Source organism: Bos indicus, chromosome 19 (genome assembly GCF_029378745.1).
Source record: "Bos indicus isolate NIAB-ARS_2022 breed Sahiwal x Tharparkar chromosome 19, NIAB-ARS_B.indTharparkar_mat_pri_1.0, whole genome shotgun sequence".
Taxonomy (NCBI): domain Eukaryota; kingdom Metazoa; phylum Chordata; class Mammalia; order Artiodactyla; family Bovidae; genus Bos; species Bos indicus.
Genome location: NC_091778.1, coordinates 12,090,025 through 12,114,310, shown reverse-complemented (window position 1 = coordinate 12,114,310; position 24,286 = coordinate 12,090,025). Strand labels below are relative to the sequence as shown.

Sequence of the window (24,286 nt, the reverse complement as noted above, 5' to 3'; positions counted from 1 at the left end):
TGATAAATTTGAACATGCGTAATTAACCTTTCTGAATGGGGGGGCGGGGGGAGAAAACCACAACAAATCTGCTTGTATGTGGAACATGCGCATTCGTTCTCTGTAGTTTTTTCGGTATGGAAAGTGAGCCTGCGCATTAGGAAAATGTTGCTCCCGTGAAGTTTGAACCGGGCGGAAACGGCTGGTCCTGGGGTTGCCAGTGAGTGGGGTTAATGGGGAGCTCCTGGGGAGGTGTAGAAAGGCAGAAGTTGGTTTTACTCTGTACCAGCTCAGTGGCCTTGCGAAAGTCACTGACTTTTCAGAGCCTCGGTTTCCTTATCGGTAATATAAAAATAATGATACTAATTTTGCAGAGTTGTTTGATGATTTTAAGTACAGAGTCTGGCTTACAAGCCACGGCTCCTTCCAGTGCTGCATTGACCCCATAATAAGGTCTTTACCAAAAACTGTCTCTTTTTATTGTTAAAAGTAGTGGATACTTGCTCTACTATTGCTCCTTTTTTTTCTTCTAAGTCTCGTCTTCCTTGCTGTCTTATTTGAGCTAAATACAAAGACTTTCTTTTAAGTGTTAAGATAGTTACCAGTACAGAAAGTTGATTGGTGGAGAGAGAAAGTTATTATTTAGAAGCAAGAAAATTAATGTTAATTAAGTCTGCTACCGTTGAGCTCACTTTTGCATTTTCTATGTCCCTTTGGTGTGACATGGATACTACGAATTACTTCAACCAGAATTCACTGTTTAGTTTGTTTTAAACGCATGCGTAGAAAGTTGCGATTACACGTGAGATTTTGGAAACTGTTGAGCTGTGTATGAATGGATTTGGGTACAGCAGTCTCAAGTCCCGAAACCATATACAGAAAAAGAACAATTTCCTTGAATGATTGGCTCCTTAAACAACATAGGTATTTTATCTGTATATAGTATTTACAAATTATATATTTTTATTAGAACTGAACTGAACATATTTTGTTTGTTCTTAGTAATGTAGTGGTTCTCTAAGACCATATTTTTTCTATTACAGGTTGCTCACTTTTTCGAAGGAGTTTGTTTTGGTTTGTTTCTCAGCATGTCAATAGTAACAGTGCAGCTTGGTCAGTGTGGCAATCAGATTGGTTTTGAAGTGTTTGATGCTTTATTTAATGACTCACACTGTTCCCGAGGACTCTGCTCTAAAAGGGAGAATGAGGCGTATCAAGCATCTTGCAAAGAAAGGTTCTTCAGTGAGGAGGAAAATGGAGGTATGTGTGGTCCACATAACCAATCTCTTCAAGGCCTCGCCCTGCACATGGTGTCTGAACCCCCTTCATCTTGCAGCAGAAAGATTTTGTTCTCAGCCCTTTCTTTTTGTATTAAGCTTTCCCTCTCCAGTGGCATCATGTCCTCAGGCTATGAGCTTGCTCAGATCTTGCCGATCTAAAACCAACCAACCAAATAAAACTTGGCTCTTGACTATAGCTTTTTTCCTTCCTTCTCATCTAAGATTCTCAAAGGAGAACCCTCTTTACCAGTTATAATCCTGCTTCTGCTTTACAATACCACTGAAAACTGTCCCATGAAAAATTCCCAGTGATCTCCTAATTACTAGAGCCAGTAACTGTTTTTGTTAATTCACTTAACTTCTCTACCAGATTTGATAACATTAACTACAAAACTCCCTCCTTGAAACTCCTTCTTCTTAGTCACTGAACTTTTCTAGTGGTTGCATCTCAGCGTCTTCCTCACTTGTGTAGTTCTCTCTGGGCAAATTCAGTGACTCTGAAATGTTGCTCCATCTTTTATACTGGTTACTCTCAAATCTGTAGCCTAGCGTCTCTTCCAAGCTGCAGACTGATTAGTGAACATCACCTGTGTCTCTTATGTGTACCTCAAACTCAACATCTCCATAACCGAGGGCATGCATTGTTTTTCCCTTAAAAACAGTGTTCTTACTGCCTACGTTCAGATCTGCTTAGTTTATCTCCTACGTGTCCCTTGAAACGCCTCTCCCGTCTCCATCTTCGCTGTCATTGCCTTAGTTCTGGCTCTTGTCATTCCTCATCTGGATTGTTTCAAGACACTCCTGAGTTTCCCTGCCTGGTCTCCTGCATCTATCACGTCCATCCTCCACACTGCTGTATTCAAAAAGACATCTGAGGGACTTCCCTGGTGGTCCAGTGGTTAAAACTTTACACTTCTACTGCAGGGAGGGCCAGTCCTATCCTTGGTTGGGAAACTACAATCCCATATGCCTTGCTTACTTACTTAACAATAAGTACTTAAACTTACTTAACAATAAGTAAAGAAATAAATGTAGTAAAAAGCTGTTTAAAAAAATAATAAAGACATCTGACATTAAAAAAAAAAAAAGACACGTGACTATTCCTTTCATCCTTGAACGTTTCCAGTGGTTTCTCATTGCCTGAAAAACAAGTTTCAAGGTTTTTAGCATTGTATATTAGGACTTCTAATATCTCAGCCCTGCCGCTTCCCATCCTGTCCATCATTTCTTACACCCCGCGTCTCCATCTTCTGCTTCAATAATCCTGAGATGCTTTTTGTGCCCTTGGTATTTTGTGCTTCTGAATATGCGCCTGTGTTACTGTGGATTTGTTCTGGGTCCCATCACATCGCTTCATGATTCAGTGTTGCTGTGCTTTGCTTCCCTCCCTGGTTTTCCTCTGGCTGGATTCATACTGTCTTCATCTCTGTGTTTCTAGCACAGTACATAGCACATTATAAGCACTCAACAGATGTTTGTAAACCTGACCCAGTCATCGTTTTAGCCTATATTTATTCAGCCTGCCAGCAGAATGCTGGGCATATGAACCATCTGCATCTGCCTGCTGCTGCCCACCTCACTTTCTAAGCAGAATGACACATCTTTCTATTCTCAATCTTTGAATTGTTTTTTTTTAATTTAGAGAAGTTTATGCTCTGAGTTACCCCAAATAAGATTATATGCATTATTTTTCTTTTGATCTTTTTTTCCCCCTCTCTAGTTCCAGTTGCTCGTGCTGTCCTTGTTGACATGGAACCTAAAGTTATCAATCAAACACTGTCAAAGGCCGCCTGTTCTGGCCGATGGAAATATGGCCAGCATTCATGCTTCTGTCAAAAGCAAGGTTCTGGAAACAACTGGGCCTATGGGTAAGAATAATTCTCATGCTTTTCAGTTTAGATACAGCTGCACAGTTGATGAACAGTGTAGTTATAACTGCACAGTTGATATACTAAACGTCGTTCTTTAGCCACTTAGCTGTGTCTGACTCTTTTGCAACCCCATGGATGGTAGCCCACCAGGTTCCTCTGTCTATGCGATTTCCCGGGCAAAAATACCAGAGTGGGTTGCCATTTCCTTCTCCAGGATATCTTCCTGACCAGGGATCAAACCCATGTCTCCTGCATTGGCAAGGTGGGCTCTTCACCACTGAGCCACCTGAGAAGCTCATACCAAACTTTGAATTTCTGTTTTAACATTTAGAGTGTGATTTCACCCAGAAGTCACTCATTCTGTCTCACCTTTCTGTATGCTTCAGGTCTAGGTATTGCTGAAACCAAGTGTCTTTTGCAGAAGGGTTTCCACTTTTTCACTGTTGTTCTGCCAGCCAACTTATTATCAATACAGTATCTTTATCTGCCAAGTATTCTAGTTAATAGGGAATATGACTACACAGTAGTATTGCCTGAATTCTTTAGAAAATACCAGTGCCTAGGGCTCACATCCAGAAATTCTGATTTAATCAGTTTGGGATGAAGTCTGAATTTTGGAATTTTTCAAAGCTTCCCAAGGTGATTTTAATGTGTGGCAAAGTTAGAATTCCTGCTTTAGGAGTACTGTTATGAATATTGAAGATTATGTTGTACCATAATATTATAGATTCACACTCGTCTCACATGCTAGCAAAGTAATGCTCAAAATTCTCCAAGCGAGGCTTCAATAGTACCTGAACCGTGAGCTTCCGGATGTTCAAGCTGGATTTAGAAAAGGCAGAGATCAAATTGCCAACATCCATGGGATCATCGAAAAAGCAAGAGAGTTCTAGAAAAACATCTACTTCTGCTTTATTGACTATGCCAAAGCCTTTGACTGTGTGGATCACCACAAACTGGAAAATTCTCAAAGAGATGGGAATACCAGACCACCTGACCTGCCTCCTGAGAAATCTGTATGCAAGTCAAGAAACAACAGTTATAACTGGACATGGAACAACAGACTGGTTCCAAATCGACAAAAGAGTATGTCAAGGCTGTATATTGTCACTCTGCTTATTTAGTTTATATGAAGAGTACATCATGTGAAATGCCAGGCTAGATGAAGCACAAGCTGGAATCAAGATTGCCGGGAGAAATATCAATAACCTCAGATATGCAGATGACGTGACCCTTATGGCAGAAAACGAAGAAGAACTAAAGAGCCTCTTGATAAAAGTGAAAGAGGAGAGTGAAAAAGTTGGCTTAAAGCTCAACATTCCAAAAACTAAGATCATGGCATCTGATCCCATCACCTCATGGCAAGTAAATGGAGAAACAATGGAAACAGTATCAGACTTTATTTTCTTGGGCTCCAAAATCACTGCAGATGGTGACTGCAGCCTTGAAATTAAAAGACGCTTGCTCCTTGGAAGAAAAGCTATGACCAACCTAGACATCATATTAAAAAGCAGAGACATTACTTTGTCAACAAAGGTCTGTCTAGTCAAAGCTATGGTTTTTCCAGTAGTCATGTATGGATGTGAGAGTTGGACTATAAAGAAAGCTGAGCACCAAAGAATTGATGCTTTTGAACTGTGGTGTTGGAGAAGACTGAGAGTCCCTTGGACTGCAAGGAGATTCAAACAGTCCATATAAAGGAGATCAGTCCTGAATATTCATTGGAAGGACTGATGCTAAAGCTGAAACTCCAACACTTTGGCCACCTGATGCAAAGAACTGACTCATTGGAAAAGACCCTTATGCTGGGAAAGATTGAAGGGGGGGAGAAAAGGGGATGACAGAGAATGAGACTGTTGGATGGCATCACCAACTGGATAGTCATGAGTTTGAGTAAGCTCCGGGAGTTGGCGATGGACAGGGAAGCCTGGCATGCTGCAGTCCATGGGGTCGCAAAGAGTCGAACATGACTGAGCGACTGAACTGAACTGAACTGAATCTTTAGAACCACGTGGTAATTCTAGCCAAAGGAGTGGCCTATTAAAGAGAATTTTCTATTCCCAGTAAATTGGCTCTCCTAGCAGTCCTATTCTCAGAGAAGGCAATGGCACCCCACTTCAGTACTCTTGCCTGGAGAATCCCATGGATGGCAGAGCCTGGTAGGCTACAGTCCGTGGAGTCTCTAAGAGTCGGACACACTGAGCAACTTCACTTTCACTTTTCAGTTTCATGCATTGGAGAAGGAAATGGCAACCCACTCCAGTGTTCTTGCCTGGAGAATCCTAGGGACGGGGGAGCCTGGTGGGCTGCTGTCTATGGGGTCGCACAGAGTCGGACACGACTGACGCGACTTAGCAGCAGCAGCAGCAGCAGTCCTATTCACTTTTAAAAACTGTTCGACTTGTGTATCTTATTATTTTCTTCTTCTATTTTTCATTTTATTTTTGGTGTATATTATTATTATTGTTATCTTTAGGCCCTTCTGTGTCGCATGCAAGATCTTAGTTCTCCAACCAGGGATCCAACCTGTGCCCCCTACTTTGGGAGCACAGACTTTTAACCACTGGACTACCAAGGAAGTCCCCTTAACTTGTGTATATAAAATTTGGTCACTCAGGGTACCTGTATGTCTCATGAGAGGTAGTTCACTTCCATAGGTTTAGAAAGCCTTCTCTCTCCTGTACTTTTCTCTGCAATCCATCACTCTGGTTAAATTGAAAGATGTTTGTTTTGACTGCATAGATACTCTGTTCATGGACCCAGGCATGAAGAATCTATAATGAACCTAATCCGGAAGGAAGTAGAGAAATGCGAATCTTTGAGTGGCTTTTTCATCATAATGAGTATGGCTGGAGGCACCGGATCTGGGCTAGGAGCCTTCGTTACTCAGAACTTACAAGATCAGTACTCAAGCGCTTTGAAAATGAATCAGATTATATGGCCTTATGGAACTGGTGAGGTATGAACATATCAATTTAAAAATTTCTGTTTTGTAGTGTTTGTGATTTAAAACAAACATACGTAAAAGATCTGTCTCATCCTTTCCTTGGAAATGTTAAGTTATTGTGTCAGGAGTGAGTATACAGTATGATACTTTCATGAACAACTCATTTAACTTTGTTTAAACTTTCCCAAGCAAATGAGGTGTCCTTATTTATAAAAATTCCAAAGAAGAAAACTGTGCATCTTCTCTCAGAAACCCATTCCTGGGTCAGTCCCTCTGGCTACTGCCTGTAAAGCAGGGACCTTGACCTGCCATTGTCAACCTTCAAAGAGTTTTCATTTCTTACCACTGAAAGGACATTTCTATGTAAGCCAATTTGCTGTTGATCAGCCTAGTAGGAGAAATAATAAAATGGAGATGAAATAAGTCACAGGAGGAAATGATGTAGAAAGTATGATAGTAATAGTGAAAGGAATAGTGTAGTCATCGTTTACTGAACCCTTACTATACACAGGGCACTATCCTAAGTGCTTTCCTGGTATTCTGGCATTAATTCTTAGAAGTCTTAAGAGGCTGGTATAATTATTACCCACATTTTACAAATGAGGAAACTGAGACAGAGAGAGATTATGTAACTTATCTAAGATCATATAGCTAGAAAGTGGAAGAGCCAGGATTTGAACCTAAGTGGATGCCCTCTTAATTGCTATTCTCTCCTACCTTTTTTTTTTTTTTTTTTACTCTTTATTAATTTGGCTGCCTCAGGTCTTAGCTGTGGCTCACGGGGTCTTTAGTTTCAGCATGTGGGATCTAGTTCCCTGACCAGGGCACAAACCCTGGCCCCCGCATTGAGAACGTGGAGTCTTAGCCAGTGGACTACCAGGGAAGTCCTTCTCCTACCTTTCTTATTTGTGGCCTCTTCCTCTCCAGGTTATTGTTCAGAACTACAACTCCATTTTGACACTTTCTCACTTATACCGATCTTCAGACGCCCTCCTTGTTCATGAGAACGATGCTGTTCATAAGATCTGTGTGAAGCTGATGAATATCAAGCAGGTCTCCTTCTGTGATATAAATCAAGTCCTCGCACATCAGCTGGGAAGTGTGTTCCAGCCTACTTACTCCGGGGAAGGCTTATTTCACTACAGGAGAAATCCACTAGGTATTTGTGTCCCTGTGGGTTATTTGTAGAGAAGTCTGATGTTGTGAAAACCTCAAAGCTGTTCTTCTCTGGCTCTCCCCTCTACCTGAAGGTATACTCACATCTCCCTCATTTCAAAACCTTCTACTGATTCCATTATTCAGGACTGTTTTTCTTCTTTTTCTTTTTCCTTCCCTATTTTAAAAAATAATTTTGAGATATAATTCACATACCATACAACTTACCCATTTAAAATATGCACATCAGTGTTTTCTAACATATTCACAAAGTTTCATAACCATCATTTTCATCACTCTGCAATAAAACCCACCACTCTTTCAGCTTATTTGTCAAGTGGTGCTTTATCCATTCAAACCATCCAGATGCAAAGGACCCAGGAATCTATACGTCTCAGCCCTACCCTTTCCCAAATAGTTGCCTGTCCCTCTTCAAATTTAGCATGCCCTGAACGGATTCATCATTTTCCCCCTGGCTCATCTCCCCTCCCCCACTTCCTCCATTCCTGTTGCGTGAATTTCTCCCACTGTCCTCTTATCTCATCAGTATGCTCAGACCTGTTGGTGCCATCTCTCCCAGCTGTCTGCATTCTTTCCTGCCTCCCTGTCTCTCTGACATTGGTTCAATTGGTCAGCATCTCTTAACTGATATTGCGTGCTCCCCCTGAATACAAAGTTCTTTTTATTCTCAATCTCTGCCTTTCTCTCTCTTTCTGTCTCTGTTTCATAAAAACAGAAGCTTGCAGCTACATGGACATCCCTGGCTTAAGGTGGTCCTAACCCTGCTTCCCTTCCTGCTGCCTGCCTTTTCCCCCGGCATCTGTCCTCCTGACACACTGACCCCAATGAGCCTCCCCGAGGTATGGATCTAATCCTCGTATTCTACTCCCCCCCTATTCTGTGGCTCACACATGACCTGCCAGATTTGTCATAATTCCTTAGCCTGGCCTCCATATTCTGAGTCTTAACTTTGCATTTTTGTCACCTTCTGCCTCCTCCGCATAGATTCCCCACTTGCTTTTCATCCTGTCTCCACTTCCTTCTTCAGTCTGGAACTTTGCTTCTTTGTTCCTTTGGCTCGGTGTCTCCTCTTTTAAAAATCACTTCCTGCTTCCCTTCTTCACTTCTACTGAAACCTACTCATCCTTTAGGATCCAATTCAAGTGATAATTTTTTTTTTCTTTTCTAATGTTTATTTGGCTGCCCCGGATCTTAGTTGAGGCATGCAGGATCTTTAGTGCAGCCTGTGGGATGTAATTCCCTGGCCAGGGACTGAACCCAGGCTCCCTGCATTGGGAGCACAGAGTCTTAGCCACTAGACCACCAGGGAAGTCCCAAATTAACCCTCCCACCTCTGAACTCCTGTGTGTGCACGCTCACTTCAGTCATATCCAACTTTTTGCAACCCTATGGACTGTAGCCTGCTAGGCTCCTCCGTCCATGGGATTCTCCAGGCAAGAATACTAGAGTGGGTTGCCATCCCCTCCTCTAGGAGATCTTCCCGACCCAGGGATCGAACCCATGTCTCTTACATCTCCTGCACTAGCAGGCAAGTTCTTTACCCCTGTACTCCCTCGGCATTCTGTATCTCCTTTATGTTACTTAATGTTTTTTGCCTTTATTATTTCTTTAAGTGTGTTTGCTTATCTTTAAGAGTTACACAGACAAACGCACATATTTTTTCAAGGAGTACAAAAGAATATGCAATCAAAAGGAAGTCACCCTCTGACCCCTCCCAGATGCCGCCGCTGTGATTAGCGTCATGTGTTTCCTTGGAGGAGTCTGTCATGTGCGTGTCTTGTAGTCCCCACTAATTTGCAACTTCCTTGGCGACATGTGTCTTGTTAATTTCTGTGCATTCCACAGTACTCACCATATTGCACATCTGTTCATTCAACCAGTATTTATTGACTTCCTGCCATGTGCCAGACACTATGCTAAATGTTGGGGATCCAGTGAGGAACCAGTGTAGACATTGTGTTCACACTAAACAATTATGCCAAGAAGGTGTAATTAAAAACTGAGTTAAATGCTCTGAAGGAAAGGAATGCAGATCCAAGAGAATGGGTCACGGTGGGACCAGACTTAGGCTGATGAGGCAAAGAATTCAGCCCTTGAGGAAGTTAACACAAGCAAAAAGCTGGATGAAGACTTGGAGTTAACTAAGCAAAGGGAGGGAGACAGGAATAGCATGTGCAAAGGCCCTGTGGCAGAAGGAAGCATGGCCCTTTAGGAACAGAGAGAAATCCAGTGTCACTGGAGCACAGACAATGGTGTAGGGGATGACTAACACCTGGGGCTAGGGGAGTGAGCAGGGGCCGACCTTGTAGGTCCCTGTAAGCATGTAAAGGGAAAGTGAGTGAAGTTGCTCGTGTCCAACTCTTTGCGACCCTATGGACTGTAGCCTATCAGGCTCCTCCGTCCATGGGATTTTCCAGGCAAGAGTGCTGGAGTGGATTGCCATTTCCTTCTCCAGGGGATCTTCCCGACCCAGGAATCGAACCCGGGTCTCCCGCATTGCAGGCAGACGCTTTACCGTCTGAGCCACCAGGGAAGCCCATGAGCATGTAAAGGCTGCCTCATTAATCTAAGAGCAGGGGAAAGCCTCTGAAGGAGTTTAAGGAGGTTGTTGGCATAATCGCGTTGTGAAAAATCCACTGGACTGCCTGTGGAGAACTGATGGGAAGCCGTCTTCACAGATGGCCCTCTTCTCACTTTGTCCTCACATGGCACAAGGGCCAAGAGATCTCTCTGGGGTCTCTTTCATAAGGAGACTTCACCTCCCAAAGGCCCCATCGCCTCCTTAAAGCCATCACCTTGGAGGTAAGGATTTCAATGTGGGAATTTGTGGGGACACAAACTCAGAGTTTGACAAGGCCAAGAATGGTTAAGATGAGACCAGGTGAACAAGAAAGCTGGAGGGAAACACAGATTTTAAGAATCTGTGCGTTAGCATTCAGGGATTATTTGCTGATTGTTTTCTGTTATACATGCTATGTGACAGAATTCAGCCCTAGCTGCTTTACAGAAAAGGCTTCTTACGTTTAGAGGAAACACCACTAGCCATAAGATCAATTTGTGCAACATTTTGTAGATGTTTGTGTCAGAATTTGTTCTTAACATTAGGACATAGGCTATGAGTTTGCAATCAATGTTATCATAAAATTTATTCTTTAGTATTATTTCTTTATGTGGCTGCGCAGGCTCTTGTGGCATGCAGAATCTTCAACCTTCACTGTGGCACATGGGATCTTTAGTTGCAGCACGTGGGATCAAGTTTGCTGACCAGGGATTAAACCCAGTCCCCCAGACCACCAGGGAAGTCCCCATAAGATTTAAATTTCATGTTACGGAAAAAAAAAAAAAAAAATTTCATGTTACGGTAATAGATTTTTCTTTCTCCTCTAGAAAGGAGTATTTTCTATAAATGTATAAAATATATGCAAGATATATTAAAAAGATAAAAATATTTTTTAAATAAGTAAGCTCTGAATGAAAAACAAAGTATAGCCTTTCTCCTTCATTCTCTTTCATGACAAGTATAACGTTCTAAAGATAGACATATTCCTGTGTTCAAGAATTACTAATCTTGTCTTCTTTCCAAGTAGAGTTTAATGTTAAGAGGTTCTGCTTATCATTTAACCAAATAAAATAAATTAGAGATCTAAGAAAATTTCTAAGCGGGCATTTAGTGAACACAGAATGACAATAAAAATATATTATCTCTAATGCTTACTTTGATTTCCTGAGGTTTAGCTAAATATTTCATTCACATTTCCAGGTTCTTAACTTAAAAAAAATTATTATTTCCTTTTGGCAAAGTGTGTTTTTTTTTCATTCATGCTCAAATAGGTGCCAAAACCAAGCATTAGTTGATTAAGCATTAGCATTAATCAAGCATTCATACATATTGTCTCTGAAATTGTATTTACATTTTGAAATTTAAGCAGTTTTAGCCTTGGAGGAGAAAACATATTTGGTCCCCCCAAGCCGTCCAATCATGGTTGTATATGAGCCAGCGAAAATAACATGGAATTTAAGAATTGAGTTCAGATTTTTTTTTTTTTTTTGCAGGAGACTTAATGGAGAATTTAGTTCCCCATCCAGAATTCAAGATGCTGGGTGTTCGTAACATTCCTCAAATGTCTGAGAATTCACTGGCATACAGCACGTTTACTTGGGCTGGCCTCCTCAAGCATTTGAGACAGATGCTCATTTCTAATGCGAAAATGGAAGAAGGTAAAGGGTATTTTAAAAATATGCAGCCCACAAGCTGGGAAAAATGCCTGTACTGAAGTTCCCAATATAAACTGGCTTGGGCCAGTTGAAATAATAGTGCCTTCTTCTGATCTGGGAGGCTCCTATAAAAACTCACCAGAATATCCTGGGAAGATTTCTTAATCACTTCACAGTTTCATTTCTCAAAAAAAAAAATTCAGATGAGTGTGACAATTATTTCTATTTTATTTTTATCAAAGTAATATATGAATGTAGTTTTTTTTAAAAGAATCAAGTTGTCAGAACTCATTTAAATGTATATTTAAATCTGTACATCACATTGTATGTAAAGTACATCTTAAATTTTTAAAAAGTCACATAATTGCCCAGTATGAATTTATAATGGGGAAGAGAACAGTCAGCTCTCCACTTCTCCACAGCCCAGGGGGCACTGTTTCAGTCATTTGAGATGTTCTTTCTGGAATTGGCCTCCATTTCTAAAATCTTCCTTATTCTGTTATTTGTTTTATTTTCCAGGTTTAGATATCCTCTGCCTTCCTAGCGTAAAACTGAGAATTAAATCTTCTTATACCCTCTACACACACATACACACACCTTCCCTCTCGCCTCCCAGTCTAGTTAAAATAAGTTTTCAGTGTTTGTATTATTTTTGCTATGTAAATTTTATTCAGAGTTGAGCCATGTACTACATACACAGATTACATTTTATTTCATGTACCATTTATTTTTTCCTCCTAGAATTAATAATTATTTGGTTGATACTCTTTGTACCTATTACGAATCTACCCCTAAACTTTCCCGTAAAAATGAAACTCTTCTCAGCCAACCCATCAGGTAATCTTATTACTTCCATTATCTTCTTAAAGATATCCCTTCCAGAGGCCATCACCCTTACTCTGCAGGCTTGAGAAGCAGCCAGCACTGGCCTCTCTGCCTCTTTCTGTATTCTAGCCCGGTTCCTAGATTCTAGATCTTCCTCTTTCTAGGCTTATTCCCTCATCTGGACATTACCCTCCAGGAGCTTTGTAAGAAAGAGTACAGGGAAGGTAAACATTTTCAGGCTGCAGATATCATTATCCTGCTTTTCTATTTGATTGATGATTCGGCCAGGTATAGGATTTGAGGCTGGGAATCATTTTTACTCAGGGTCTTGAAAGCCTTGCTCTATAATCTTCCAGCTTCCAGTGTTACAGCTGAGCAGTCCCACTTCAGTCTGATTTCTAATCTCTCTTGTATCTTTTAGGATTTCCTCTTTGTTTCTAGCATTCTGGAATTCCTTAGAGTGGATCTTTTATCTCATGACACTGTAAACTTTATGAGTGCAGAGATCTTTATCTGGGGTGTTTATTGCTGAAAATCAGAGGTTTCGCCTTTACTGAGTAGAAACCCCCTTCCAAGATGGAGAGGGGCAGCCCACCTACTGCAGGGGCTGGGGAAGGGCCTGGAGCTCTCACTGCTTCTCATACAGGTTTTTAACTAATCCTCCCATCTCCTCCTCTTCTAGAAGCACTTGGTCAGCTTCTAGGACCTTCACTGTGGGCAGAAATCTCAGTTTTTGCTACCTCAGTAACCACTGGTTCATTTGCTTTCCAGCTTCGAAAATTCTGTCACCGCTATCTTCTTTCCATTTTTTTCGTGCCTTTTAAAAAAATTCCTGTGTTGTGAGTGAGATTTGAGGAGTAAACTGGTATGTTCAGTCTGTCGTGTTTAACTGAAGTCACTACTGTGTACAATTTTGGGAGTGTATATTTTACCACAGATTACAATCAGTTAGGTTTCAGTACTATGAGAGTGGATTTCCTCTACATTTACTGTAATACCTTATGGATTTTAGATCATAGTGCCTGAGGTTTGGAGATAAGTGGAAAGTTCACATCTTAAGTAACGCTTTGGAAACTTTTTGGCCACAGGACCTGTTTTTCTGGCAATACCTGTTCTCAAGGAACACAGTGTACCTCAGGGTAGCTTATGACGTGGGCCTCTGGGCCCTCTCAGGTCATTTTTCCATATGGGAATTTAGAGTACCAACATTTTTTCAGTTATAGATATGAATTTTGAACATTTAAATGTTTTCCTATAAATTTCTGTTGTTCAGCCACTCAGTTTTGTCTGACAGTGTGCGACCCCATGGACTGCAGAACGCCAGATGTTTGAGCATCTTCTGGACTTTGCTCAAACTCAGGTCCGTTGAGCCGGGGATGCCATCCAGCCATCTCATCCTCTGTCGTCCCCTTCTCCTCCCACCTTTAATCTTTCCCAGCATCAGGGTCTTTTCCAATGACTCAGCTCTTCACATCAGGTGACCAAAGTAAATATATGAATAAATGTATTTATGTCACTAACCAGGTTGAAGGATATAGTCTTAAAGCTCCTCATGCATTATCGGAATGCTCTGTGTGAAGATCGACCCCATCAGTATTGCCTTCAGCAATGTATCTTTCTCCATGTCCTCAGAACAGGAAGGAAGAGTGGCCCAGGAAGGAGCAAGGCAGCAGTTAGTGTCTCCTATGACCTAGCTTTGGAAGTCACATGCCATCATTTCGCATGATCCTTTTGGTTATTAAGGTCAAGCCTGTCCCATGGGGAGAAGACCATGCGAGAGCCTGAACACCAGGGGCGAGGAGCACAGGAGTCGCTGTTGGGAGCTGGCTGCCACCCTCTGCCCTCTGTCACCTCATGCGTCACGTCCTCCCACTTGCAGAACGCACTTAACCCGTCCCAGGCCCTCCAGAGTTAGCACGCCAGCCTCCTAGCACACTGCTTTAGCCCATCAGCCTGAAACGCAGAACCTTGTCATGTAAAAACAGGTCCAGGTGTGGGTTTATGTTTCTCGGGTGAGATTTCCTGAGTACAGCTCTCTAAGGACGCCCCACTCCCTATAGACCATGCTGGAACAGGTGGAGGATAACTGTAGACACTGCTTTCCCAAAAGGGGACACGGAAGGAACACAAACGTCATTGGTCCCTAAGGATCAGCAGGGTACATGCTGGTAGTTTCTTGATTAAACCATTAAGGCCTGGGAAGAATTTTCCGCAGCTTTTGGCTTGGCCCTCTGAACCAAGCTAAATTACAATTTTATTTACTTTTAAGTTTTACTTATAGTATTTAAAAACTTTATTAGTTGATTTATTTTTGCTAGTTTGCATTAATGTATTCACATGAGAGTCGAAGTTCTAAGGGCGTATATATAAACACACTTAAATAAAACTAACATCACATTCAGTTCAGTTCAGTCACTCAGTTATGTTCGACTCTTTGCGACTCCATGAACCACAGGACACCAGGCCTCCCTGTCCATCACCAACTCTCGGAGTTCACCCTAACTCATGTGCATCGAGTCTGTGATGCCATCCAGCCATCTCATCCTCTGTCGTCCCCTTCTCCTCCTGCCCCCAATCCCTCCCAGCATCAGAGTCTTTTCCAATGAGTCAACTCTTCGCGTGAGGTGGCCAAAGTACTGGAGTTTCAGCTTTAGCATCATTCCTTCCAAAGAAATCCCAGGGCTGATCTCCTTCAGAATGGACTGGTTGGATCTCCTTGCAGTCCAAGGGACTCTCAAGAGTCTTCTCCAACACCACAGTTCAAAAGCATCAATTCTTCAGCACTCAGCTTTCTTCACAGTCCCGCTCTCACATCCATACATGACCACTGGAAAAACCATAGCCTTCACTATGTATTTTTGTTGTTGTTGTTCTGCTTTTTTGAGTGTAGTATTGTGTAGCCTTTATTCCAGTTCATTCATTTGGACATGCCTTGTTCTTTTTAGTAGCTGCATAGTTTTCTACTATATAAGCCACAACTCGTTATATGTACCTAAAGAGTGAATTAATTCTATGAAGCTGGTTGTTAAAAATTCTTAGTCCATAATCTTCTTCTCTTGTCTCCTTGTTAAAGGTAACTGTCTCTCAAAACTCTGTTGTTGTTTGTTATTGTTTTTATCTACATATTGCCACTTATAGATTTTTCATTTATTTACTACCTATTTACTTCCCACCATGGAGAGTTAGGATTCAGCTTCTTCCTAACACTGAACCCTAAGCCCTGAAGTACCCTCTGTCTCCTCATCTTTCTGATACAGTAGTGTCATCGTTGGGTTAAAGCGATACTCAGTTTTATACTATCATGATCAAGTAAATGCTATTCACAGCTGAGCAACAGAGCATCCTGTGATTACTTTTCCCTTCCTGTATAATTTTTTTTGTTTTCTTTGGCGTTAATGATTGCCTTGTTTTCTCGTTTGCTTAGTTTTTCTATGTACCTGTCAATTATTCAGCCCCGTTTCCCTACTTGTCCAAATTTTTTGTTTCTTAATATCAGGCATACCTCGTTTTATTGCACTTCGCAGATATTGTGTTCTTTGACAGATTGAAGGTTTGTGGCCACCCTTCACCTAGCAAATCTGTCGGCACCATTTTTCTAGCGGTGTTTGCTCACGTCACATCTCTGGCACGTTTTGGCAATTCTCACAGTATTTCCCACCTTTTTTCTTATTATATTTGTTATGGTGATCTGTCATCTTTGATGTTACTATTTTTTTTATGTCCTCATGTGTGTTTTTTTTTTTTTTTTTCCAAAACCACTATTTCTTTATTTTGGCTGTGCTGGACCTGTGTTGCTACGCACAGGCTTTCTCTCGTGGTGGTGGCGGAGGCTACTTCCCAGTCGTGGCGCCCGGGCTTCTCGTTGTGGTGTCTCCTCTTGTTGCAGAGCACGGGCTCTGCAGTGTGGGCTCTGGAGTTGCAGCTCACAGGCTTAGCTACCTTGCAGCCTGTGGGATCCTTCCAGACTGGGGATCAGCAGGTGGACTCTCAACCTGGGACCACCAGGACAGTCCCTTTGATGTTACTATTGCAAAACAACTTTCAAGTTAAAAAAAGGATTATAACTTGAAAGTTCAGATGACGGTTAGCATTTTTTAGCACTAATAAAGTATTTTTAAATTAAGGTCGGTATGCTGTTTTTTTAGACACAGTGCTATTGCAGAATTGATAGATTACAGTATAGTGTGAACATAACTTTTATATGCTCTGGAAAATGAAAAAGCATTTGTGTGACATGCTTTGTTGGGATTGTTGTTTAGTCTCTCAGTCACGTCTGACACTTTCGACCCCGTGGACTGCAGCACGCCAGGCTCTCCTTTCCTTCATCGTCTCCCAGAACTTGCTCAAATTCATGTCCATTGAGTCGGTGATGCCATCCAACCATCTCATCCTCTGTCGTCCCCTTCTCTTCCTGCCTTCAATCTTTCCCAGCATCAGGGTCTTTTCCAGTGAGTCAGTTCTTCGCAGCAGGTGGCCAGAGTATTGGAGCTTCAGCTTCAGCCCTTCCAATGAATATTCAGGACTGATTTCCTTTAGGATTGACTGGTTTGATCTTCTTGCAGGGGAGAAGTCTCCAGGGGACTCTCAACAGTCTTCTCTGACATCACAGTTCAAAAGCATCAGTCCTTCAGCTCTCAGCCTTCTTTATGGTTCAGCTGTCACATTCATACATGACTGCTGGACAAACGATAGCTTAGACTGTCTGGACCTTTGTTGGCAAAGTAATGTCTCTGCGTTTTAATACACTGTCTAGTTTGCCACAGTTTATCTTCCAAGGAGCAAGTGTCTTTTAATTTGGGATAATTGACTTTATTGTGGTGGTTGGAACCAAGCATGCAAAATCTGCAAGCTCTGCCTGTATTCAAGTATTCTGTCAGTTTCATCTTCCTAGAGAAACCTTCACCAGAGCCTTCTGACCTGCTTCAGTCCAGTGTTTTTTGCCCTCTGTAGCCCGTGTATGTCTGTCATACTGGATATTCTGTTTGCCTGTCTGCTGTGTTAGATATTCTGCCCAGAGGGTTTAGACAAAGCCCTAGTGGTCTTGGGGACGGCGGGGGGCGGCCCATGGTTATCCTGGGTCTCACTTGCTCTCTAGTTTTGGTGTGCACCGTGCCCTTAGCTCTGCCTGGCGTTCTTCAGACTGAAGACACTCAGTCCTTTCCTCTCCAGAAAGCAAACCTTTAGTTTCCTGCTAGGATAGGAAAGAGGCAGTCGTCATGATAAACAGACAAGTTTAGCAACATTCCTTGAGCAGGAGTCAAAGGCAGATGTGCCTCACATGGTTGTAAAGCCAGTTTAAGAGCCAGCGGCTTAGCCATTCCTAGTGGTGCAGTTAAGAGCCAGTGGCCGAGCCATACTAGATGCTGTGAAGCTGTGTCTCCTTGTGGTTTCAGTTTGCATTTTCCTAATGACAGTGATGTTGAGCATCTTTTCATGTGGTTATTCGCTACTTGTTTATCTTCTTTGGTGAAATGTTTGCTCAAACATCTTTCCAGATTTTTAAATTGGCCTGTTTGTCTTATTACTATCAATGATTTCAGTACGCCAGTATTTTTTTTATTTGTTCTGAAATTTCTTTTGCTGAAAATCGAACTGTTACTGCACACTGAAATTTTTCCCTATCTTATGTATAATTTAAGAGTGTTTTCTTAATATTTCCCTTTGACTAGTCAGTTTTCAATCCTATTTTTGCTTTGTGTTTCTACATCCCTTACCATTTTTGTATCTGTTTTGCTTGTTTATTCAGAGAGACATGTAGAATGAAGTTCACTCTTTCTAGGTGGATAGTTCCATGAGTTTTGACACACTTAATACCATGTAACCACCACCACAATTGAGACAGTATTTCCGGGCTCCAAAAAGTCTCCTCACACCCCTTTGTAGACAGTCTCTTTTCTCCACCCCAAGCCCCTGGCAACTATTGATCTGAATTTTATTCCTATGATTTTGCCTTTTCTAGATGGTCCTATCAGTTCAGTTCAGTCGCTCAGTCGTGTCCGACTCTTTGTGACACCATGGATTGCAGCATGCCAGGCTTCCCTGTCCATCACCAACTCCCGGAGCTTACTCAAACTTACGTCCATCGAGTTGGTGATGTCATCCAACCATCTCATCCTCTGTCGTCCCCTTCTTCTCCTGCCTTCAATCTTTCCCAGCATCACGGTCTTTTCCAATGAGTCAGTTCTTTGCATCAGGTGGCCAGAGTATTGGAGTTTCAGCTTTAGCATCAGTCCTTCCAATGAATATTCAGGACTGACTTCCTTTAGGATGGACTGGTTGGATCTCCTTGCAGTCCAAGGGACTCTCAAGAGTCTTCTCCAACACCACAGTTCAAAAGCATCCATTCTTTGGCGCTCAGTTTTCTTTATAGTCCAACTCTCACATCCATACATGACTAATGGAAAAACCATAGCTGAGGAGTATACGGACCTTTGTCGGCAAAGTAATGTCTCTGCTTTTTAATATGCTGTCTAGGTTGGTCATAGCTTTTCTTCCAAGAAACAAGCGTCTTTTAATTTCATGGCTGCAGTCACCATTTGCAGTGATTTTGAAGCCCAGGAAAGTCCTATAAATGGACTCAAACAGTATGTAACCTTTTCAGTCAAACTTGCTTCACTTAGCATCATGCCTCTGAGATTTATCTGTGTCTTTTTGTGTATCCATAGTCAGTTTCTTTTTATTGCAGTGTAGAATTCCATCCTTTGTACCTACTGTCATCCTTTAATATTCAGTGAAGAATTATTTCATGCCTGTCTCAGAATTGAATGGTTTGAATCACTTTAGGTCAACCAGATAAGAATGTTTAAATTTTTAGCAGAATGCCACCCCCCTAACTTGTACTTATCAAATGGAAATTTCTATAAAATACATATATCATCTTAACATTTTTCTGTTCTTGTTCAAGGCCATTTGTAAAATCTTTTTTTTTTCTTTTGGTAGGTATTGATTGGCAGGTGCGGCCACCTTTATCAGGACTTCCTCCTCTTGGTAAAATGTCTGTCAACAAAGAGACTCATTTTAACACTTCCATTGCTAACTTGGTCATCCTTCGTGGGAAAGATGTGCAGAGTGCGGATGTGGGTGAGCAAAGTTAGGGTGAAAATTAAGACGCACATTTTGCAGATGTTCATGGTACAGATGGTTTCTTTTAAAAAAAAAAAGAAGTCCTTGAACTTATTCTTTTGGCCTCACCATGTGGCTTGTGGGATCTTTAGTTCCCTGGCTACAGATTGAACCCACACCCTTAGCAGTGAGAGCTCACAGCCCTAACCACTGAACCACCGGGAACTTCCCCCTGCATTTATTCTTTTTTTTTCCCCTATATCTCTTGGAATTTTTTTAAACTAATTTTTATTGGAGTATAGTTTCTTTACAATGTTGTGTTAGTTTCAGGCATACAGAAAAGTGAATCAGCTATACATGCATACCCTCTTTTTTTGGATTTCCTTCCCATTTAGGTCACACACAGCACTGAAGGGAGTTCCCTATGCTACAGTAGTTCTTACCAGTTATATGTCAATGCCAGTCCCCCAAATTCATTCTTTTAAAGAAAGGAAAAATAACAACTCTGTTTTAGTAGCAAAATGTAACCCCTGTACCAGTAGGTGACCAGACACCAAAATGGAAGTGGTGTAAATAACAGACAAGTTTTAATTCTTTCTTCCTGAATCTGGTTGCTCTGTCATCCTCACCTGTGGCTTCAGGCTTAGAGCCATCTGTTAGCGCTTCAGCCATCAGATCACGTACTGCTGCTGCTGCTAAGTCGCTTCAGTCGTGTCTGACTCTGTGCAACCCGAGACGGCAGCCCATGAGGCCCCCCACCCCCACCCCCCACCCCCCCGCCAACCCCATCCCTGGGATTCTCCAGGCAAGAACACTGGAGTGGGTTGCCATTTCCTTCTCCAGTGCATGAAAGTAAAAAGTGAAAGTGAAGTCACTCAGTTGTGTCCGACTCTTCGCGACCCCATGGACTGCAGCCTACCAGGCTCCTCCGTCCATGGGATTTTCCAGGCAAGAGTACTGGAGGGGGTGCCATCGCCTTTTCCATCAGATCACGTAGGCATAAGCAAAGCAGGGCAGGCCTGGTCCTGCACGGGTCACACCCCACGCTTGTGTTTATACCCCTTCGACTGAGTTGGACACGACTGAGTGCGGCTTGGTGCGGCACGGTGGCAGCTGTGACATAAAGAGAGTCAGTCTCATCCCTGTGTTGTTGTTTACCCCCCGGTTGTGTCCGACTTTTTGAGAGCCCATAGACTGTAGCCCACCAGGCTCCTCTGTCCCTGGGATTTCCCAGGCAAGAATGCTGGAGTGGGTTGCCATCCCCTTCTCCAGGGGATCTTCCCAACCCAGGGATCGAGCCGTTGTCTCCTACGTCTCCTCCAGTGGGAGGCAGAGTCTTTACCACTGAACCATGAGGAAAGCCCCTGTAACACCCTTAAATAAAAAACTAGTAATAATTAAGAGGTCTTATCAAGTCAATCAGATGCGGTACTTTCTTCATATTCTTCATTTTAAATTTTAAAATAAGAGAGTTAATAAAAGGACATGTAAAGTAATCTAACTTTAAAAAATTTGCCCACAGGAAATGATGCAGGTACATGGAGGTGTTCTTTCAAAAATATTCATTGCAGTATCTTTCACACTGACAGAAATGTGGGAACAACAAAATGCCCAGCAGTAGGAAATGTGTTAAGTAAATGATATGTTCACAGAAGCTTTTAAAAATATGAGTGATATTTATTGACATGGAAAAGAGGTTCACAGCGTATTGGTGGATGGAAAATACAAATCACATGAGAGCATGCGTGTAAAATTCCAATATAAGAGAGGGTCAGCAGACTGTTCATAGTCATTATTTCTGGGTGGTGACATTTCAGCTGTTGAGTTGACTTAAATTTTCTTAATACTTTTCTGAATGGTGTGAATTTTTTTAATAATGATGAACATGGATCATTTATCCAAAAGCAATACAAAGCTAGTTTTAAAACGCAGTACAAAAGACTTCTGGTGAAATGGAAAAGAAAGTATCTGTTTATTAATTTGTTGCCAAAATTGATGATTTGTGATATGAACAACAGCCTGTTGTTTTACTCTAGGAGCATTTAAAGACCCAGCTCTCTATACTTCCTGGTTAGAGCCTGTTCACGCTTTCAGTGTGTGGAAAACCCAGAGAGCCTTTAGGAAATATGAGAAGTCTGCAGCCTTGGTCAGCAATAGCCAGTCCTTAGTAAAGCCACTTGATATGATTGTGGGTAAAGCATGGAATATGTTTGCTTCCAGGTAAGTACAAAAGAAATCTACAAACCTTTCCTAACCTTAGGCAGATAACTGCTAGGCAGGTTCTGGAGTGTATTAGCCTATTTGGGCTGCTATAACAAAAATAGCATAAAGTGGGTGGCTTATAAACCACAGAAGTTTATTTCTGAAGGCTGGGAATTCCAAGATTAAGATCCCGGCAGATGCGATGTCCAGTGAAGACCCACTTCATGGTTTATAGATGGTGTCTTTTTGCTGTGTCCTCAGCTGGCGGCAGAGGCAAAGGAGCGCTCGTGGGCCTGTCGCTGCCCTCACGAGGGCTCCACTGTGGTGACCGCATCTCAGTCCCAAAGGCCTTACCTCCTAATATCAGTACCTTGAGAGTTAGGATTTCACTGTGTAAATTTGGGAGGAACACATTCAGTCTGTGCCATGGAGTAAGCGCTTTGTAGATATGAAACTTTGAACACGTTCCTTCTGGCTTCACTTCCTCTCCTGTATGATGGATCCAGAAGAGAGGATGTATGTGGTGAAGGTTAAAATGAGATAATAATGTGAAAAAACATCCAGTCCAGTGCCTGACTAATAAATGCTCAAGAACTGTTCCATAGTCATTTTCCAAAATAAGATCCTTGAGAATGGACGAGATCCTGATCTTGCTCAGTAAGAAGGATATAGCAAGTTCAGCTCCACCTGATACTATGAAATGTCTGCTTGATGTGAAGAATTGCATTAGTGGGTTCCCTGTCCTCTGCCAGTTACTTAATGTGACAGCAGAACTCCTCAGATGACTGGATAAGCCTGAACTTTGATTAGCCAGGATTCCCAAGGGTCTCCCGTCCTGTACATGGCCATTCCCTGAACCCCAGCTCCTCAGGACTGTGCACTTTCTGTATAGTTCTGGTCTAGTTCCTGTCCCACTGCCATTAAATGGTAGCAGCTGTTTTCACTAACTGAATTCATGTCTGCCCTTGATATTTTGATTTCTCCTCCTACAGAACATTTTGAGGGGCTGGGGCTATTAACAGGATCACCTGGCATAAGTGCAAATTAAGTGTTGTCTGAAAAACACTTAGGAGGCTTCATTTCATTCCTAGAACCGGACCCGTGTGTTTCTACAGTTTCACACCTTAGATGAGACTTCCCAGGCACTTCTTAAGAGTTTATAGAGAACCCAGTCATCTCCTCTAGGGTGTTGAATATGTGCTGGGTAGACAGCCAAATCTGAACACACTTTTTTTCCCCTATGTGCTGTTTTTTTTTTTGTTTTTTTTTTGGCCACGCCTGGCAGCTTGCAGGTTTCTTAATAATAGTTCCCCAGCCAGGGATGAAACCCAGGCCCTGGCTATGAAAGCTCCGAGTCCTAACCACTGGCACGCGTGCATCCTCGCTCAGTCCTGTCCAGTTCTTCGTGACCCCAGGGACTGTAGCCCACCAGGCTCCTTTGTCCATGGGATTTTCCCGACAAGAATACTAGAGCAGGTTGCTGTTTCCTCCTCCAGGGGATATTCCCAACCCAGGGGTCTAACTCATGCCTCTTGCATCTCCTGCATTGACAGGTGGACTCTACCATTGAGTCACCTGGGAAGCTCCCCTAACCACTGGACCACCAGGGAATTCCCCTCCTATTGCCTTTTATTGTCACTGTCTTGAATAGATGGAGCTTGAAATAAATTTTGAAAGTTTGCTAACTTTTGGAGTAAACATTGAAGCAAAGATAAGACTTTTAAGAGAGTTTTCCATGTTCACATGTTCATGAGCTACAAAAGAGCTGTTATTTGATTCCGAATTATTCAGTTGCCTGAGATTTTTGTTTCGTATTTTCTGTTTCTTTCACCAGAGCCTACCTTCATCAGTACACAAAATTTGGAATTGAAGAAGAGGATTTTTTGGACAGTTTCACGTTGTTAGAACAGGTTATTGCTAGTTACTGCAACCTCTGATTTTGAACCAAGAGGAAAAATTACCTTAAGTCAATTTTGGACTAAAATACTTGCAGTACTGCTTTCTCTGTAAGGTTTTAAAATTCCAGTCTGCTGATGCTAAAGTCGAATGCTGGTTCCTTCTTTATGCTATAGCGTCAGAGGAGGAAAACCTTTCATGTTTTCAATGAAAACATCTACTTGGTATTTTCCTTTGTAAGAAAAAAAAATTGGTGCTTCTTTAAAGAATTTTGGGAACACTTGGCTGAGATGTTACAACTTTGAAGCTATCAGAAAGGAAACTTCCCTCTTTATTCCAAAAAGCATTCAGTAAATATGAGCTAAACTTTCATAGCACAATTTTAAGTTAAGAAATTACAATTCTGTATTTAAATATATTCATCTTTGAAGTAAATGTTTTGGACCACAAGAGGGAGCTGTTGTCAAATGCTATGATGTGAACATCTCTTTTTGAGTATGTTATTCTATAACAGGGTAAGATTTTCCAGTTTAAGCAGCTATTTAAAAATAAATGTCAGGATTTTGTTAATGTATATCGTGCTTAAGTGCAAAAAGTAAATAAGCAAGTGTTTACTTTGTTTGCTTTTCTTAAATTGGGCATCAGAAAATTGTTTTTCTTTTACATCTTAGAATTCCAGAGTAGGAATTGATTTTGCTCAAATAGTGTTTTTAAATTACTGATAAGTATTTAGCTGGTGTGGAAGAAGGTAATTATAAGGTAATATACTTCAAGGTCTATTCTTTTCAATAAAAGCGGTGAGAGCTTTCACCAAACTGTCACTAGGTTGATAC

General features: G+C 41.8%; 1 protein-coding gene across 4 annotated transcripts; it reads left to right on the top strand.

Annotated features, from left to right (window-relative positions):
• The first annotated feature begins 25 nt into the window (after nt 1–25).
• TUBD1 (tubulin delta 1) lies at nt 26–24,274 on the top strand. 4 transcript variants are annotated; one of them, XM_019982397.2, is made up of 10 exons: nt 28–199; nt 766–903; nt 1,023–1,239; nt 2,980–3,127; nt 5,873–6,089; nt 7,005–7,236; nt 11,307–11,471; nt 19,233–19,373; nt 21,392–21,575; nt 23,392–24,274. In XM_019982397.2, the coding sequence occupies exons 3-10, from the start codon at nt 1,068–1,070 to the stop codon at nt 23,492–23,494; spliced, it is 1,362 nt and encodes a 453-aa protein (XP_019837956.1). In that variant the 5' UTR covers nt 28–199; nt 766–903; nt 1,023–1,067; the 3' UTR covers nt 23,495–24,274. The 4 variants fall into 4 exon arrangements, with proteins under 4 accessions (XP_019837958.1, XP_019837956.1, XP_019837955.1 ...); XM_019982399.2 differs by lacking the exon at nt 766–903 and having other exon boundaries at nt 26–199; nt 5,894–6,089; XM_019982396.2 differs by lacking the exon at nt 766–903.
• Nucleotides 24,275–24,286: the final 12 nt, after the last annotated feature.